This window comes from Mustela nigripes, chromosome 9 (genome assembly GCF_022355385.1).
Source record: "Mustela nigripes isolate SB6536 chromosome 9, MUSNIG.SB6536, whole genome shotgun sequence".
In the NCBI taxonomy this organism is placed as follows: Eukaryota; Metazoa; Chordata; class Mammalia; order Carnivora; family Mustelidae; genus Mustela; species Mustela nigripes.
Genome location: NC_081565.1, coordinates 59,570,378 through 59,588,958, shown reverse-complemented (window position 1 = coordinate 59,588,958; position 18,581 = coordinate 59,570,378). Strand labels below are relative to the sequence as shown.

General features: G+C 34.4%; 1 protein-coding gene across 34 annotated transcripts in view; it reads right to left on the bottom strand.

Moving 5' to 3' along the window:
* PTPRD (protein tyrosine phosphatase receptor type D) overlaps positions 1 to 18,581 on the bottom strand; it is a 525,037-nt gene that overhangs the window by 122,825 nt on the left and 383,631 nt on the right. For 18 of the 34 annotated variants that reach the window (XM_059411633.1, XM_059411644.1, XM_059411634.1 and 15 more), the window contains 4 exons: positions 18,099 to 18,189; positions 12,720 to 12,929; positions 7,770 to 7,930; positions 1,392 to 1,406 (listed from right to left, as the gene is read on the bottom strand). In XM_059411633.1, the coding sequence (XP_059267616.1) occupies positions 1,392 to 1,406; positions 7,770 to 7,930; positions 12,720 to 12,929; positions 18,099 to 18,189 (477 nt within the window). The remainder of the gene's footprint in view (positions 1 to 1,391; positions 1,407 to 7,769; positions 7,931 to 12,719; positions 12,930 to 18,098; positions 18,190 to 18,581) is intronic. The other 16 variants (XM_059411638.1, XM_059411648.1, XM_059411649.1 and 13 more) reach the window with 5 other exon arrangements.

Sequence of the window (18,581 nt, the reverse complement as noted above, 5' to 3'; positions counted from 1 at the left end):
ATACATTAGATGTATGTAATTGTAAAGTTACCCACATATGACTTAAAAAATTCTGAAAGCTAATACATAAAGTATTATTTAATTTAGAAAATTATAAACTCATTTTTAGTACCTTGAATATTCAATAAATGTTAATTAGTGGTTCTGAAAAAGAAAGAGAGCCTATTCTCTCATCTTAATGGGACCAGAAGGCGGTGATAATGTTATAAAATGTAGACAGTATTAAATGGTAAGGTAGATCTCTGAGTATATTAAGGGGGTTCAAAGTGTGTTCTGCTTTGACTAAAACAAAAACAAAAACAAAAACAAAACCTACTTTGCATGTGCTATTTTAAAAAAAGACACCCTGCAGAAATACTAAGTTTTCTGTCAATGAAAGTAGCTTGCTGACCAGTGTTAAGTGATTTTAGGGAAAATAATAGAGCCATGGTTCTCAAACATTAGCATGCAATGGAATCATTTGGGAGGGCTTACTAAACTGCAGACTGTTGAACTCACACCCAGAGTTTCTGATTCATTAGGTCTGCGTAGGAAGTCCAAGAATTTCTATTTTTCTCACTTTCCCCAGTAGTGCTGATGCTTCTGCTGCTGGTCCAGGGAACAAGCATTGGGAACTACTGATACAGTACCGGCAGGAAAACGATTGAGATGAGCACTGAGGCCCTTTGGTTAGTTTTAAGTTTTATCAGAAATTGGTTTCTATCAATATAAATGGGAAGGTATAGATAGATAGATAAATAGATAGATATACATTTGGATATATAGCTATGTTAGGAAGTAGAAAGTTAGATTGGACCAATCATTCAATAATCACACAGATAGCTAGTCTTACCATTATTATTATTATCATTATTATTATTGCTGCTACTACTACTACTACTACTACTACTACTATTGCTGCTGATGCTATTATTAGTTGAGTTGGAAAACATGGAAAATAATTTGGAATTATGTAAGAGTTTTCACAGAGGCACAGTCACCAATATTTGCAAGATATGAAAATGCCAGTTGTGTTCCTGTATCAGGAGGTGGTCTCAGATCAAATTTAAAATATCGGTCTTGAGTAGAAACAAACAAAACAAAACAAACGTTTTATGGGACACCTCACATTTCTGTTTTGCAGACACATTAACACGTACAAATGCTCATTAAAACAAAATCCAGACTGGTTTCATTACCTTCTAAATTTGGATAATTTTTTTTTTTCATATAGACAAACTAATTTATTTTCCCTAGAATCATTTTAATACCAATCATTTTAGTATTTTATAAACTGGGCTTTGTTCATCTTCTACTTTTATATCCAACTTCCACCCTCATCCCCTCAATACTTCCAAAGGCTACCAGTATCTAGTACTGAGCATTAAAGGGGTTTGTTCTCTATTCCTCACCTGTCAGGTTTACTGCTCCATTTTAATGCAGCAAAAAAAGAAAAAGAAAGGCTAAATGTTAGTTGGCCAGTAGTAACAAGAGTAACTATGACAACCAAGATTTAAGAAACACTGCTCACCAGCAGGGACACATTAACTAACACACATTGGGAAATGACAGTGTATCAAAACTTTAACGGTCTCTAATTATGAATTAAATGGAGGACATGAGGGTACATAACTAACTAAAACATTTTTTGTGCGTATGTTAATGTCACATTCACTTTTATTCATCAACCTACATAATATCGCCACAATTAATTATTTCCCAGAAAGTGTTTGATGATAGAGATATAATATGCTTTTTATAAGACATGCTATGAGGAAACTACTAATGTACTTAATGGGAATACAACATAATTCCATATAAGAAATTTGTTCATCTAAAACAAAATCTTCAATTAAGAGGTATGTTATTCCTTATAAAATATAAATATTATATAAAATATCTGCAAATTGCATTGAACTGCACAAAATATGTGCACAATGGTATAATACACTATGAGGTAATAAAGTGGAAAAAATAATTTCTCCAAACTCCTTTTGACAAGTATGGTTATCATAAATCTTTTTTCCAATAGAAGATCAAATACATTTTCAGTTTTGGAAAAAGAAATACTCATCACTATAAATCTACAGAGCATGACCCATCTATATTGCTGGGCTAATCCTGAAAGTCTTTTATTACCAGCCACGGACATGACAGATATTTTCCTAGTCAAAGAGGTGCTGCTGTCTGTGAATACATTTAGCTCATGCTCATGTGATAATATGTGCATTGTTAAATAACTATGTTCTTTATGCAGAGAATAAAACTTTTACCTGAAAAATTAATCTAAATAATCTCCATGGTGAGGTGAATTGCCAAATATTTGGAGCATTCTCAAATCCAAAACAGAGATACTAAGTCTACCTTAATGCTAATGAAATATATACTTGAGTGGCTAAAGAATCTGGATTTAAGGTCTATCTCCTTTCAAAAATACAAAATCCACATTTAAATTGTACAGACACACACATACAAAGTGAATAATGAAATCAATATCAAACACACTGGTTAATTCTTTGTATTCTTCATTTTAAAATGATTTACCTAGTGCCCCAGGTTTTAAAAATCATATATATATGTTTCTAAGTTGTTCATCTTTTTGTTTTTTGTTTGCTGTTGTTGCTTTGTTTTTGTTTTTAAGGAGGCTTTGTGCCCAACATAGAGCCCAACACGGAGCTTGAACTCATGAACATGAGATCGAAACTTGAGCTGAGATTAAGTTGGATGCTTTATTGACTGAGCCACCTAGGAATCACTAGCTTGCTCATTTCTAATCCAGGAGATATTTAATGAGTCAGTTGTAGGAGAATCTATTTCTTTGCATGGAAGAGAATTTCTTAGTGAATTATCAATTTAGTATATTAAAAGGCTGAGTATTCTGGTGAACAAATGCATAGTTGGTGTGTGATTTACTCCTTCCACAGAAATGTCAGACCCACCACACACATGGGTATATATTTGGTGCAAGTATCTAAGTTTGAAGGCTTTAGGAACATATGAATTTAAATTATAGGCTGAGGGTTTTATTATAGCTCTTGCCAGTCAACATGAAGGTGTATTGTATGATGGAGTAAACAAGCAGAGGGGAGGGAGTTTGGACTTTGTTGATACTATCCAATTGATATAAGTTTGATTACTCATTAACCCTCTGTGCCATGCAATCTACTAGGCATAAGGGATAACGGGAAATGACAGAGTCCCTGACATACAATTTAGTGGGGGCAAGAAAGACAAGGATATGAGCAAGTCCAGTAATGTGATGGTTCTGTGACATCCATAAACAGAAAGTGCTCTGAAGAATATAGACGAGGGAACACCCTTAGGGGAGCCTGAACAGGTAAAGGGAACAAGGCAAGAGGGAGGCACCCAGAAAGACTTTTTAATAGGTGGCATCTTAGATTACTTCTAAAGGATGTTTCAGAGTTGGCCAGGCCAAGAAAAGAGGATGGGGAGTCAGAGGAAAGGCATTTCAGGTATATAGAAGGATCTACTATTCTATCTAATATATATATATATATATATATATATATATATATATATATATATATATCTACTATATATATCTACTATCTATCTACTATATTCTGCCAGAAGGCAGAATCAATCAGCATTGTCCAGTGTGGTTGGACATGGCAATATACTTCTCCATACCATCTCAAAATGTCCTGATCTGAATTTATTTCTTGATGACATCTTGGAAATATGCATAAAGTTGGCACACAATGAGAAGACTAGTAAGGCACAGTCCACAGGAAGTGGCTAATGATGGAACTGGGGGAAAGCTTCAAAAGCTGAAGTCTGTGTTTTCATCCCATCTATACCATGGCTTTCATACATGAACATCTACAGGTGGACATGGGAATTATTCACTCTTTTCACAATATCTATTTAAGTTTGACTATTACTTTTTAAAGATGTTAATTTTGTTTAAATAGTGCCTTAGATCCTTCTGAACTGCTAGTCCATATTTTCTTTTCTTCCATAGTACATAACAAATACTTCTCATCCATCTTGAAATTCATTCCCATAAAGTCAGGCTAACGTTTTATTTTCTAAATATATTCTATATAAATAATTCCTGGACCATGCTAGAACTAATGACTAAAAAGCCTTACACATGGAACAAGTATACTCAATAGATGGATATCTAAGTGTTCATTTGTTTTATGGTTTCTTTTATTTTCCCTTTTGTGGGGTGGATAAATGGAGAACAAACTGGAGTCATATTTTAAAAACATATATACACTGGAAGCATAAATGTTATATCAATAATTCTATTATTTAGGTTTTTAAGTTGTCAGATTAAAGAATATTATTATTTTTTTTTCCAGTCAGTCATCATGCCCATTTTTATTTTGTGTGAACACAGATAGGATCATACATATCAATGTGTTTTACTACTTTAATAGTTACTGGTTATGTTAGTTATAGTTATGACATAAAGAATTGTTTTCAGTTTTGAAAATATTATTAAATGTATTTTTTTTTTGTCTTTTGACTTTTTTTTAAATTTTTTATTTTTTTATAAACATATATTTTTATCCCCAGGGGTACTGGTCTGTGAATCACCAGGTTTACACAAAGAACATTATTATTAAAAAGGTTCAATTATCTAGTCTACATACTTACTTCATAAACGAGGAAACTGAGGCCCAGAATGTTAACGTGAATTTCTACCCCAATTAGTTACCTAGTCACAGAGCTAGGACTCAGGTTCCCTGATTCCCTGATCAGTGTTTTTCTAATCCTTCCTACCATCTAATCTCTATAATTCACATTTTCAAAGTTTGTGTACATCATATATAGAGAATAAATTTAAAAAATCACAGGGCAAGAGAATTCATTACACTAAAGACCTACCAAATATATTTTAATTTTCTTATGGTTCAGCAGGAATTTCAGGGTTCTTATAAAGCCTCAGTTGATGTTTTGTCACTGATTATCAATGTATTATAGGCTTACAAATTACTAGATTAAAACTAAAGTCATATAAATATAATGCCAGATAAAAGAGTGTACTAGTTTCACATCAATATTCTTAACAGGAATAAGTCTTGTCTCCTCACACAGATCTATAAAATATGCTTTTTTATATGAATAACCCATCCACAGCTCTAGACCTACTCCTATGGCAAGTAGTTTAGTAAGCACGTGTGTGTGACAAATGGTATTATCAAGATAATGTGAGTTAATAATATTTAATAACAATAATAATAATGATATATTCAATTCTGAGTCATTACTGATGACCTATGTATAAACTGAAAGACACCTAAAAAGAGGAATGAAGTATTTATTATATAATTAACTTTGCTCAGAATCTAAGCTATAAAAGACACTATTCATTGCCTACAGAAGATTTCCTCTTGAACTGCATCATGATAATCAAGAAGGACATTGTTGGGTCTACTTGAATTTCAAGTCAGGAATGTTCTTTACTGCTGAAGCAAGCATTTCTATTTCAGAAGCGCTTCATGGGCCTTCAGATGGTTGGCTAAATATACTTAGCATTCGAGGATGTGTGCATTTCCCAACAATTGCATTAGACCATGCTTACATATGCACACACTAAAATGCAACTCTATTTTAACAGAGTCATAAAATCTTTAAATGTGATGCTTTTTTTGAAGGATTAGAAAAAACATATAACCGAGTTGAATTTTTCCTCAAGCACATGCACATCAGGCAAGGAACACTAAGTTATAAATCTTTAAAAAATTATCAAGGTTATAATCTTATTTCTTCACATTTACATAACTCACAAATGCCACACGCATCTCTGTAAAGTGACATGACTTAATGATAGCCAGATATAGCCAAATGAAACACAACTTAAAAAATACAACAAGCATTTTGTTCATTTTGGAAAATCACAAAATGTCACGTGCCATGGTCTAGAAATGTAACCATCCACAAGCACTTTCTCATCTTACTCCCACAGCAGGATTTGGCCATCTAAATATGTATCACAGAAAACAAAGATAATTCTACTTTTAGTCTTTTATTTTTATATTCTTTTCTGGTCATGAGTGTAGCATATAAACAGCACAGGATATCAGCTCCTGCTTGGACCCACTCAGGATTTGTTATTGTTCTGGGGCATGTAGGCACCTTGTACTTCCTGCCCACAAGAGACACAACTCAATACACACTGATATAATATGCGGATGGGGAGATTGAAACCATCGTCTAAGAGAGAGTTTGGCCTTAAATTACTTGCTTTTTCAGCCATCTTATCGTGTGGATAACTGAGTGATGACAGTGATCAGAAAAAAAAAAATGATAGATATTTCTTTTCCTTCTTCCTAAGTCTAAAATAGGAGAGACAATTTAATAGGTTATGGTTATGAACTTCCTTCTTTTATTTTTCTTCTCTTTCAATCCTCTCTTTACATTGAAATAAAATGGAACACAGCATGTTAAGAGAAAGTTTTGTAAAGGACAAGTGTCTTAAAGGATATTTTTTTAAGTTGAGAAGTGGTTATAAAAAAAAAAAAGACTATTTTAGGAACATAAGAAGAACATGCTTAACAAAAGAATATAGGTAGAAATAATTAATATAAACCCAGTGAAGGGAGCTAGATAAATAAGAAAAAGAGATAATGAAAACAAGATTATCAGATGAAGCATGTCAGTAAGAATCAAAACAAAGACATTCTCATCTGATTTTGAAAGTCAAGTTTATGGGGGAGGGGGCTATTTCACAGTACAGGGAAGATATCATCTTCACAGTAGCATTCTGAAAGATGACATCCTACAAAGAAAAATGGTTATCAATTTATTATAAGCTTAAAAATTACTATATTAAAACTAGATTAAAGTTTCATAAAAATAAAATTTGGATTGGAAGAAAAGAAAAAAGTGAAATAAGGGGAGATAATTTAGAATTTAGCCATTTTACACATTTAAGAGAATTTATTATATATGTTAATTTTTATAATTTTATATATTTAAGATCATATACTTTGTAAGTCAGAAAGGATTTAGGGAAAGAATTACTAATGTACCCTTTCCAACTGACTGGGTCTAGGGGAGAAATCTAGCTTACTCTAAATAAGGCAGAAATGTAACTGATAAAGTGTGGAAGATCAGAAAACATGGTGGTACATGTGGATGATCTGCATCAAATGGATCCAAAATGGATCCAAATCCATTTAATTTGGATCAAAACTTGGGAGTATAAAGGTCTAGGTTTGTGGTTTTAGTTTTTTAAAGGAAAACGGTACCTTATATTCCTTCTTGGACTCAAATAGAATTCACTATTGGAATAAAGATTATAGAAAGAGAAAGATTAAAAAAAATTCTCTTCACATTTTTCCTTCCTTTATCTTCAAATTTTAGTTATTTTCAATGTTTTAAGAAATAGCTACAGGAAAAAAAATCTTAGCTCATGCACTCATTAAACATGTGGAATGGGAATAAATGTGTAGGTTTGTAATAGCATTTCTTAAACTATGTTGAAATTGAGCAATTAATCATCTAAAGCTTTCAGATGCAAGTTTGGAATTATCTGCTTATGAATGTACTCATTTCTTGCAAAGTGCTCCTTGCAAAGTGCTCCTAATGCATAAAGTAGCTCATAAAACCAAGGATCCATGAATGCTGGTCAAGAAAGTCTATACCACACTTGAATGGGATTTGAAACAGCACAATTTTACATTTCATTCTAATCCAATGGAAACATTTTCCAATGGTTGTGGAGACTACACCGAAGTACTTCATTAATAGTAACCACATAATGACCATAGAAGGATTACCAAGACTACAATAGAAACATTGGGCAAACCTACCTTTTATAAAGAAGGATAGCAATGACAATGCAGATGATAAAGACCACCGCAAGGACAGGACCTACAACCCAGATCAAGCCTTCTTCTTCATCTGTGATTGGCTGTGGATCCAGATCCATTGACACAACAGGGTCAGAGTAGGGACTGGTTGCATACATCTTCTGAGGAAAAACAGAGTCTGTATTACTTATAAACTAATGGTTTTCTCAAGTATATCTATACCATTAGAAGAAGCAAAAATTCAGAACTTAGTGGATGCGATGTTAAGTGAATGAAACAATGTCAGTGAGAAAGGAGGGGAGGGAAAAGGATGAGAGAAGAAATGGGAGAAAAGGGAGGAAGGAGGAAAAGGTAAAGAGCTTTTGCAATGTAAATTTCCTTGTACAGTGAAATATTTTCTAATAAATCATTTTTGATGGTATAAATTACTCTGCAGACACATTTTCTTTGGGATCTATATATGACATATTAAATGGTCTTATGAAGTGTAAATGAAAACAGTTAACCATTTACAAAATGTTCAATGAGCATTTACATTGTGCCAAGGTGTTACATGTTATGTGAAAATCAACAGAAATATTATAGTTTCAGCCCTAACGACATTATCAGCCAGTTAAGGAGAACAAATTTAAAAAGTAAATCTTTATAGAAAAAATGTCAGTATTGGGGGAAGGGGAAATGGAGACATGTAGGTCAAAGGGTACAAAACATCAGTTATAAGAATTTCTGAGGATCTAATGTACTTCATGGTGACTATAGTTAATAACACAGTATTATATATTCAGAAATTGCTGAGAGTAGATGTTAAGTATTTTTCAGCACACACGCACACACACACACACACACACACACACACACACACACAAAGAGTTAACTATGTGAGCAGATGGCTAGGTTGATGATCTTGATCTCGGTAACCATTCCACAATGTACATTGTACATCAAATCATCATGTTGTACACTTTAAATACATAATTGTATTTGTTAATTTTCCCTAAATGAATTTGGGAAAAATATATAGTTACTTGGTGAAGGAATGGACTGAGTACTATAACATTTTTTTTTTTTATAACATCCTATGTCTCATTTCAGGCTTAGTATAGTATTCTCTTGACTCTGTCCCCCCATATAAGATCCCTAGACTTTCTTTCTCCAATAGAGACCAATCCACACCTATGTGCTGCCCCACCTGTCCTGCCACTAGCTCCTCATCTCTTCTCACTCCAGCACTACCACTTGCTCTGCTTTCTCATTTGCTAAATCAAATTATCATTATTCATTCCCTTCCAGATATCTTTTCCAGATTTTCCCTAGAAGATTGAGCCTTATTTGAAACTCCTCCACTGATTCTCCTACTTCTTTCTTTATTCAACTGGTTGCATTATAATCTTGCCAACTGATCATGACCACCTCCGAATCCACCTGTGTTGGAATTTGTAAGTTTTATTTTCTGCTACTCATGTTCTCCCTTCTCTGCCAAGATCATCCTTACCTTTAACTACCAGCTTCGATGCAGATTACTTCCTGATTAATGTTCCCAAAGTCAGAAACTTTGCTAAGTCCCAGACCTTCATTTCCAATTACTACTAGAGATTCTTACATCTACCTGAAAGTTAAGAATTGCATGTACCATTTCCCAACTTCCTGGATAGATCTTCCTTTCAACTTGCTAATTTGTCTCATCCTCTCAATACCTAGGAATGAAAAACTACTGAATTTATTCTGCCAATGACCCTCAGGTCACTCTACACTCTTCCCAGTCTCATGGGTACCACTTTTCTTCAGGACCTCATTCTTGCCCACCCAGAGCATACCAAGAGTTTCTTTTTTCCTCTACCAGTCTCTACTGCTGCTAGAGTTATTATCCTAAACTGTAGCTATAAAACCTTCAGGAGGCTCTCTGGTGATTCCTAAATAAGCCATAGACATTCTAGCATGGATTTTAAGGGCCTCTATGATTTTGTTTTAACCTTCTGTATCACACACAACATTTTTCAGCATAGTGAGCTTCTCCCTACTATTCCCTACATGCTCAATTCTCTCTCTTTAACTCTTTCACAAGTTCCTCAACATTTAGCTCCTGTAATCTGACTGATCTCCAAGGCCCCACTGAAATACTGCCTCCAGGGAAGCTATTGCTCCATAACTGGAAATAATCAATCATTTCACAAAATACAGGTAAAAATAATTTTGAAAATTTCAGGTAGTCCTTTATTTCTTTTTTTATAAGGATTTTATTTTATTTTTAATAAACATTTTTCTAGATTTATTAAACAATAAATACATATTATAAAACAATTGGAGAATACAAGTTTAGATGTCCTTTATTTCTTTTTTAACGGTATTCATCAAACTCTATTTTCCTTTTGTATGTGTGCATACACCTTATTTCCTTTAATGAAACTATAAACTCCAGGAAAGTAGGGATTTATATACTGTTTGTGTTTGTACACTTAAATAGCTAGCACAGAGGTTTGCACTTAATGGGTTCCCAGTAAATCTTCAGCAAATAACATGTTCATATTTTCAAATGGCTGATCTTATCAAGACATGGAGAATATTCTCATTTCTCCATGAAATATGAAGTATATCTATTTTTTCATACACATTTAAAGAATTAATTTAGGGCATAGATTCTGAATTTAAGTGTAGCAAGCTTAATGGTCAATCTGGAGGGCATATACCCCCCTAAATGTTTGTTTTCTATTCTTCTATCCCACTTTCTCCATTGTACTTAGGAAAGAGACTGACTACATTTCCAGATTTGCTAATGTGTCAAAAGATAAAAATTCAGTACATTTCCATCCTTCTCAGAAGCAGCTAAAAAAAGGATATGTACAGTGTAAGGACTTGGCAAAGACACTAAATATCCAAGAAACAGGATTCTTTATATAAGCATAATTGTTTGTTTTGGTTTATGTTTTCCCCTTTCTATCTTGTAGGTCACACTCAAACTGTTTGGCAGACAAAAGTAAACAAAACTCTGTGATTTGAAATTCTTTACCAAGGGTCTTTGAGATAATCATTTTGGTCAACCAAGATACAAATCTAGGCAGAGGTTTTCCCAAAGCACACAGACTTTCATCCCCAATCAGGAAATAGAAACATGTGAAAATGAAGAGAAAACAAAACCAAACCATAAAATGATACTAGCCTCATGAAAATTAAAACTTGTTCAAAGCATGGGGGTGATAGCCTTTGGTCTTTCTAAATCAGTCCTCCGATACTCTTAATATGAAGCAGTAATTTACTAGGAAAAACTCACATCTTTGAGGGGGGTGATATTTTCTATGAAAATTCTCAGCCTAGCCTGGGAGTGGTTAGGTGCTTAACTATTTTTCATAAAACCTTGATGGCATGACTACCAACATTATACTAGTTAGATACAAGTTTTCTCTGTAAACTAGGTGCTAGCCTGAAAACCGCACATAAAGAACACTGCTGAGAAAGTTGATGTAGGAAAGGAACAATTCAGATAATTTATTTGGAAAAAGTCCAAATTGCATAATTAATGAGACAGTGAAATGACATACTAAGGGATGGGGTAGACTCTTCATCACTGGTTATATATCTAAACACTAGGAACATCTGGGAGAATTCAAACCAGAGTCTCTGACAGTGGTACCATCAGCCCGCACTGTCCACTGAGGCTTCTCTTTGCTGAATTCTCTGATCTGCCTCAATGGTCTGAATGTGCTTTCTGAAACGTCTTAGAGCTATGCAAAGAAAATTAGTTCAAATATCTAAAAGCCATTAAAAAGAAAAAAGAAAAAGATGATTTCTAACATTCTATTCCCTTGATGTTCTGACTTAAAACCTTCAACTAAAAAGAGAAAGCATATCCGTGCATTAAAATTCCAGGGAGCCTGTCACTTTGTTTTCAAATGACATTCTGTGCACAAAGGTAAACCAGGCATAAAGGCTGCCTTTATGTTTTGATTTTCCACGGGGGAATTCCTTCAGTCATTTGAAGAGAAGCCCCAACTGTATATGCTAACACCTGAGGTGAAGAAATCTTTGATACATCTCAGGCTTCCTCTATACGGGAAGTGACTGGCCCAATCGAGCTGCCACACCTGTCAGTTTTAGGCGCCTATTAGAAAGATATTAGAATATGTATATTAAATGTTAATGTGAACTGCCACTTCCAAATCCACCCCCCCCTTCCCAGCTACAATTTCTCTTCCTCCCTCTCTCTTTCTCCCTCTCTCTCCTTTTTAACAGTACAGCAGCTGAAGCATAAAACGACATAAGAGCAAGATGAATTACATAAAAGGAGACAACTCATTATTTAGAGTACCTTAGGAATTCTCTGTTTTATTGAATTATTTTCTAACATTCTTGGCTTTTCACTGATAAAGCCATTGGTAAATTGCTATAATTAAAGAAGCTGACTGTGCTTGCCTTTTTCCTAGATAGACCTTCCTTCCTATGAATCTGGGTAGAAAATGTGGGCTCGCTGGCAGCTGCAGGAGAATAAAACACAATCACCCTCAATCAGTATTTTTGAATACCTGGAAATACACTATGTTTAATTTCAGAACTTGATAGTTCCTATTGCAATCAAATGAACTTCTCTGAGAACATTTTTAAAGGACGACGAAGGAGATTTTGAGCAGTGATGGGTATCACCCTCTTTTCCTTATGTGTCACATTGATGGTTTCAAGAACAATATCCTAATAATTTGACACTTCAGAAGCCATAAAGTCCACCTAAATTCCATGTCATTAGAGACATGGCCTTGTTTATTATGAAATCTCAAGCAGCTTACTCAGCAGTATTTAAAGAGTAGTTGCTCCATTTAAGTTAATGATAGCTCATGAGAAATAACTAGGAGTTCATGAGAAATAATTAGGGTGAATATATCTACATATTCTCCCTCAATAGCCATATTCTGGTGAAATAAGGAAGAATACCAAAGGAAAGAGATGCCAGAACAATTAACTTACAGACTCTGCGTGTTCCATCACTGCTAACACAAAGAAGACATATTCTTGACCACTTTGGAGTTGCTTGTTTGTAAATCCACCATAATGTTTGTCATCCCCCAGGGTGAACTCAGTAGGAAGAACATCAAAGTGAGCAGCAATATATGGCTTTAATTCAACTTCTCTCCCATATCGGATGCTTCTGCGTTTCCTAGATATCTCTTTAAGCAGCTTAAGGGAAAAAAGTGGGAAACAGAAAAAGAAATGTAAACAACAATAACCCAACTTAATGACTATTTAATGGGAGAAATTAATTCAGGCCTGGGAACAGCTCAAATACAATTTGTACACATTTCATGTACCATGTCAGCATCACTAAATCTCAGTTCTATATTTCAAATGCTTGTCTTGCTGTTAAAGTAAGGTGTTAGACTGCTCTTGCAAGGTCCAGGCTAAAACACAGGACGATTAGACCCTTCCTTCAATGGTAGTTCATATGATTGTCTACTCTAATGAAATCTTCTCAAAGGGCAAGAGTGCATTATAACCTAAATAAAAAGTCAGCTTGATTCACAAAAGCCTGCCATGCAGGCTTTATTACTGCTACTTATCAAACAAATAGTAACCTCATTTGAAGCCATCAGTTATGATCAATTTGGGGAGAGGTTAGAGGCTTTTTAGTAATGAGATCATTTATACAATACAAATTCCCTCAAATCACCAGAAATAGAATCCAATGACCAAGTTTTAATTGAAACTTATTTTAAATAGACATTGTCACTCATTTAATAATTTGTGGCTTGACTTGGTTTCTTAGCTCCTTAAATAACCTTTTTGTTTATTCCTCCCATTTATAGTCACATTAACTTTTCTGGAGCTGATAGTTCCTTGGAGACGTTGAATTTTCTTCCCAGGTGAAAGAGGCAGGGTAGATAAACATTAAGTTTAATATTACCCTGAAGAAAACAAACATACACATGTACACAAAAATCCTTCATGTATCTTTAAAAGAAAAAGGTAGAACTTATGTTTCAATATTCCTGTTTGGCCTTCACCTTTTTCATTAGAAAGTTATATTAGTGGTATTTCATGATAAATGATTTCAAAGTAATGTTGAAGTTAGCTTTGTCTTCTTCCCTTAAATATATTGGTATTTCACAAGGCGTAACCAGGGAAAAGGTTTACAGCAGTCCATGATACTTTTTTTTTTGTTGTTGAAAATTGTCTTTGACTCAATAAATAAAGTTAAGGTACTAATGGGAACATTATGGTGAAATTATTTGCTACTCTTGTTATATAAGTGGAATCACAGATCAAAAACCAAAGGAGTGATATTTGCTTAGCTCCCAAGGCCAGGCTTCTGTGATAATGGCTGCAGAGTCTACATACAGCAAACGTTAAATCCTTATGTTGGGAACCTGATGGCATACTATACAGGATTATAAATGCATTCAGCTGGCCAAATGCAAATCAAACATGTGAACACTCTTTGGGTTATACAGGTCATCTGTGCCCACATTGTTTTGAATTCAATTTATAATGCTCTAATATTTCCTTTAATTTTGAGTTTATTGATGCAATGAAAATTACATGAACTATAACATGTTATTTTTTAAAAATTCTGATACAAAATATTTAACAGTATATTGGAAAAGTCATTATGAATATTATTATTGATATGTAGTAAACAATGAGCCATTACTTTAAGGATAAATGTACTACAGATGAGCTGAACAGCTTTTTGAAGTTGGTTAAATCAGAAATATTTACCATCAGTTGTTTATGTTACTATGTTCCCCTCTTCCACTTCACTGATCAAACCCTACCTTGATTTTATCCATATTTCACACGTATGCAACTGTCATAATTCATCCACATCACTGTCATCCCCACAAGTACCTTTTTGCTAAGGTTTCTTTAGAAGACTTAGAGGAAGTACCTTAGAATAAAATATTTGGATTTTTTGGTGCTCCTTAGATGTAATGTGGCCATTCCTTAAGGTCAAACCTGGAATATCAACTCTGCCCCTATAGGTTGCTCTAATTTCTGCAGGATGCTTTCTGGGTTATACTTTACATTGGTCAAGCATGCTTAGATGACACCAAAGCTACCCAGTATGTTGAAGTTACAAATACAAATGACCACATCATTTAGCAGCAAGCCTTTGAAGTAAAGGCAACAAAAAGCTTATGATATAATATAGTATAAGACCTGCCCTGAATTAAATATAACTAATATTTTCTGAGTCATTCTGTCCAAAATTCAGTTTGACTATGAACGTCTGCTCTGCCCAGTCTGACCTTGACAACAGAAGTTCCAGTGCATGAATTTATTATGTGGAGATTATCTTCAGACAAAAGATGAATGAGCTCAGAAGATAATATTGAGAGTAACTCTGTTTAGGAAGCCTCTTTCCATTTTTTATGGGCCTAGATGTGAAGCATACATGTGGAAATCCCCTTAGGCCACCATTATATTCGATGATATAGTTTAAATGATTTGAATTATAGGTCTTTCTAAAAAATCACTTGGTCAAATTCATTTAAGAAAGAAACACTGCTTTGTCAAAGCTGGCAGTACCAAGCTAAAGATAAAATTACAACAATGCTTTTATTAGCCATGATAGGGGGAAAAATGTCTGTAGGGATCAGAAACTGGATGAGTAAGCATAAAGTGAGGCCATAGCCTAGTTTCATTTGTTCCCCTACACAATAGCTACAAAATGTATTGGAGGTAATTCCAAAAGATATATCAAGGGCTTTAGTTTTTTATCAGAAATAATTTTCATTTTCCAGTCAATGCATATCTTATTTCTTTCACCATTAATTCTACAATGTGGTCTCAATTATATTGGTAAGAAAAGTGGGAAACAACCCATCCTGACCCCAAAATTTTGAATTAATAAATGTTCTTTATCAAACTATTATACAGATTAATGCACCACAACTTGTGGGATGATTAAAATGGCCCTTTGTTATGGGAATCAGCAGCACAGACCCATAGAATTTAATTGCAGGAAAGTTCAATGTCATATAGCTCTATACTTTAATCCATTAGCATTGCCGTGCATTTTGGAGGTTAAAACCTGGCTATAAAAAAGAATCCGCTTCCTATTGCTAGCAAATGGTTCTACTTCTAGGAAAAGGTTATTATTTAAAAGTATTTGACATCATTTTTGGATTGGATCTTACTTCTTTGGTAACTCGTTTTTTGCTTTTTCTTTTTTTTTTTTAAGATTTTATTTATTTATTTGACAGACAAAGATCACAAATATGCAGAGAGGGAGGCAGAGAGAGAGAGGGAAGCAGGCTCCCTGCTGAGTAGGGAGCACCATGGGGCGTGGGGGGGTTGGGGGGAGTATGACACAGGACTGAATCCCAGAACACTGAGATCATGACCTGAGCCAAAGGCAGAGGCTTAACCCACTGAGCCACCCAGGCGCTCTGTTTCTTGCTTTTAACATGAGGAAAGATTCATAGATTCTACAAGTTACCTTTACATTTAAATTCAGTAATTTATTCAAGAGCTGATTAAAATAGTAAGTAATATCAATCTCAAAATTAACTGATTAGTCAGTTTCAAGTAAAAGCATGCCTTACTTCGAAATTTTACAAAAGGATCACATATAAAGAGGGAACATGATATGATGAGCACTGGGGGATATACTCAACTAATAAATCACTGACTATCAAAAACTAATGATGTATTATACTTTGGCTAATTGAATTTAAATTTAAAAGGGGGGGGGTACCTGGGTAGCTCAGTTGGTTAAATGGCTGCCTTCAGCTCAGGTTAAATGGCTGGAGTCCCAGGATCAAACCCCACTTTGGGCTCCCTGCTCAGTGGGGAGTCTGCTTCGCCCTCTGCCCTTCCTCCTACCCCTTCTCTCTCTCTCTCTTTCTCTCACTCATTCTCTGTCCCTCTATTAGATAGATAAAAATCTTTAAAAAAAATTCTCAAAAGATCAGTTGACATTTCACATTCAGATGGGAGATTACTATTCCTCTAACATAGGAATGATTTTGTTCATATTGTTCAAATGATTTTGTTCCTGCTTTATTAACAGAAAAAATTATAACATAAATTAATTGACATTATTGAAATTTTATCCCAAATTATACCCCTCCAATGCTTATGTAATCATAAAATACTGAAATAAAAACATAATTCTAACCTTGAACTCATCTCCCCTTATGAACTCAATCAAGTTTAACTCAGATAAATGAAGTGGGTGAAGATGAACCATGTGTCTAGAGAGGGTGTATGTCTGCCGAAAGAAGCTAACAGCCCTCATATATCAGATCACAGTCTCCGTAGTGCAGACATGGATGAAATAAACATCTCTTCCCTGTACGGCAGCTAAGGAATTTCTACTTTCTCTTGCTGTGTTTGCACTAATTTAAGGTGGAGAAAATACTTGGATACAACAAGTTGGGCTATAAGATGTAGCTTAGGTTATATGTCCCCAAATAAAAATCTCATATGTCCCCAAATGGGGACCTTTTAATTTGCTTTCTGAAGTGATTCAAACCAGCATCATGTTAAAATAGCAAAGTTTCTCCTGTATTTGAGTGAACCACAGCCATTAACTTGCTTGGACCTTTGGGGATATGGCTTAACATTTCTGATCAGTTTTCCCATCTAAATAAAATATATAATACATAGGGCTTATTCTTCCTACTATGTATTAATTTGCAAAAAAACTTATTTTTTTGCAAAAAGAGTATTAATTAAAATGCACCTACTATTGTTGTAAGATTTCAGAAATTAAAATCATACTATTTAGTGTGTGCTCTGGTTTTTGTTCTATATTTCTTTCTTGGCTCAGAATTGGGAATGTGTTTCTTTTCTTTTCTTTTTTTTTTTTTTTTTGTCCCTGAGGTTGAATGCATATTTGATTCTGAAATACCACAAAATATAGAATAAGGCAAACATGCTAATCAGTGTAATTCTGTGAGAAACTGGTCAAGAACGCATAGCAGGTCAGATGTTGAATTCTGGTGCAAATCGCGAGTTAGCACTTATAACAGCTTCAGCTAAAACTACACTAATGAAGCAGACCTTGGAGTTCATAACAATGATGATTAAGTCTTTGCTCACAATTCACTTCAACTTCCACACCTTGCATCATGTCTTACAAGAGGCAAGGGGCAAAATATTAAAACCAGCAAAGATTAGACCCGTTGTAAGATTTACTGCAGCTAAATGTCTTTTAATTAAAGCAAAAAGTTCTTTGTTGGGATCCCTAGAGGTTACCAGCTCCATAGCACTGAATCATCCAATAGCTGACCAGCCAGCCATAAGTCAGCACCTGGATTAGACTTCCTTCCATACAGAGGAAGAGTATGTTTAATAAATTAAGTAACTAATGAAAGACATAGCCAACAAACACATAGTTACCTCATCTAACTCCATCTCATCTGGACTCTCCCATGGCTTGATAAATTTCCCACGAGATTTCTTCAAAGGCACAATTATTATGTAGTAACCTCTGCACAAGAATGGACAGACAAAAATAAGGTCAGATCAAAGGAAAAAGAATATGGATATGTCCTTAAATCTTCCACAGACCAGTGATTGAGAATGAAGGCAAATTATGGATACGGAGTGACTTGCCCATTAATGAGGAATAGCCACCTGTTTGTTCAATTTTAAAAATAACATGGGTAGACCATTATGTGTGACCTCAAAGATTTTGTATGGTTAATACCACCATGGTTGACTGCTCTTTATTAGGTATCGTAAACAGAGCAGAAACAGTTTGTTAAGACCCTGGTGCTGGGCACATACAAGTTTAGTACACTGAAATCCAACATTACCAGCTACCAAACCAAGTATTTTCTGTGACATCAATTTATAAGGATTTGTTTTTTAAAGAAACGG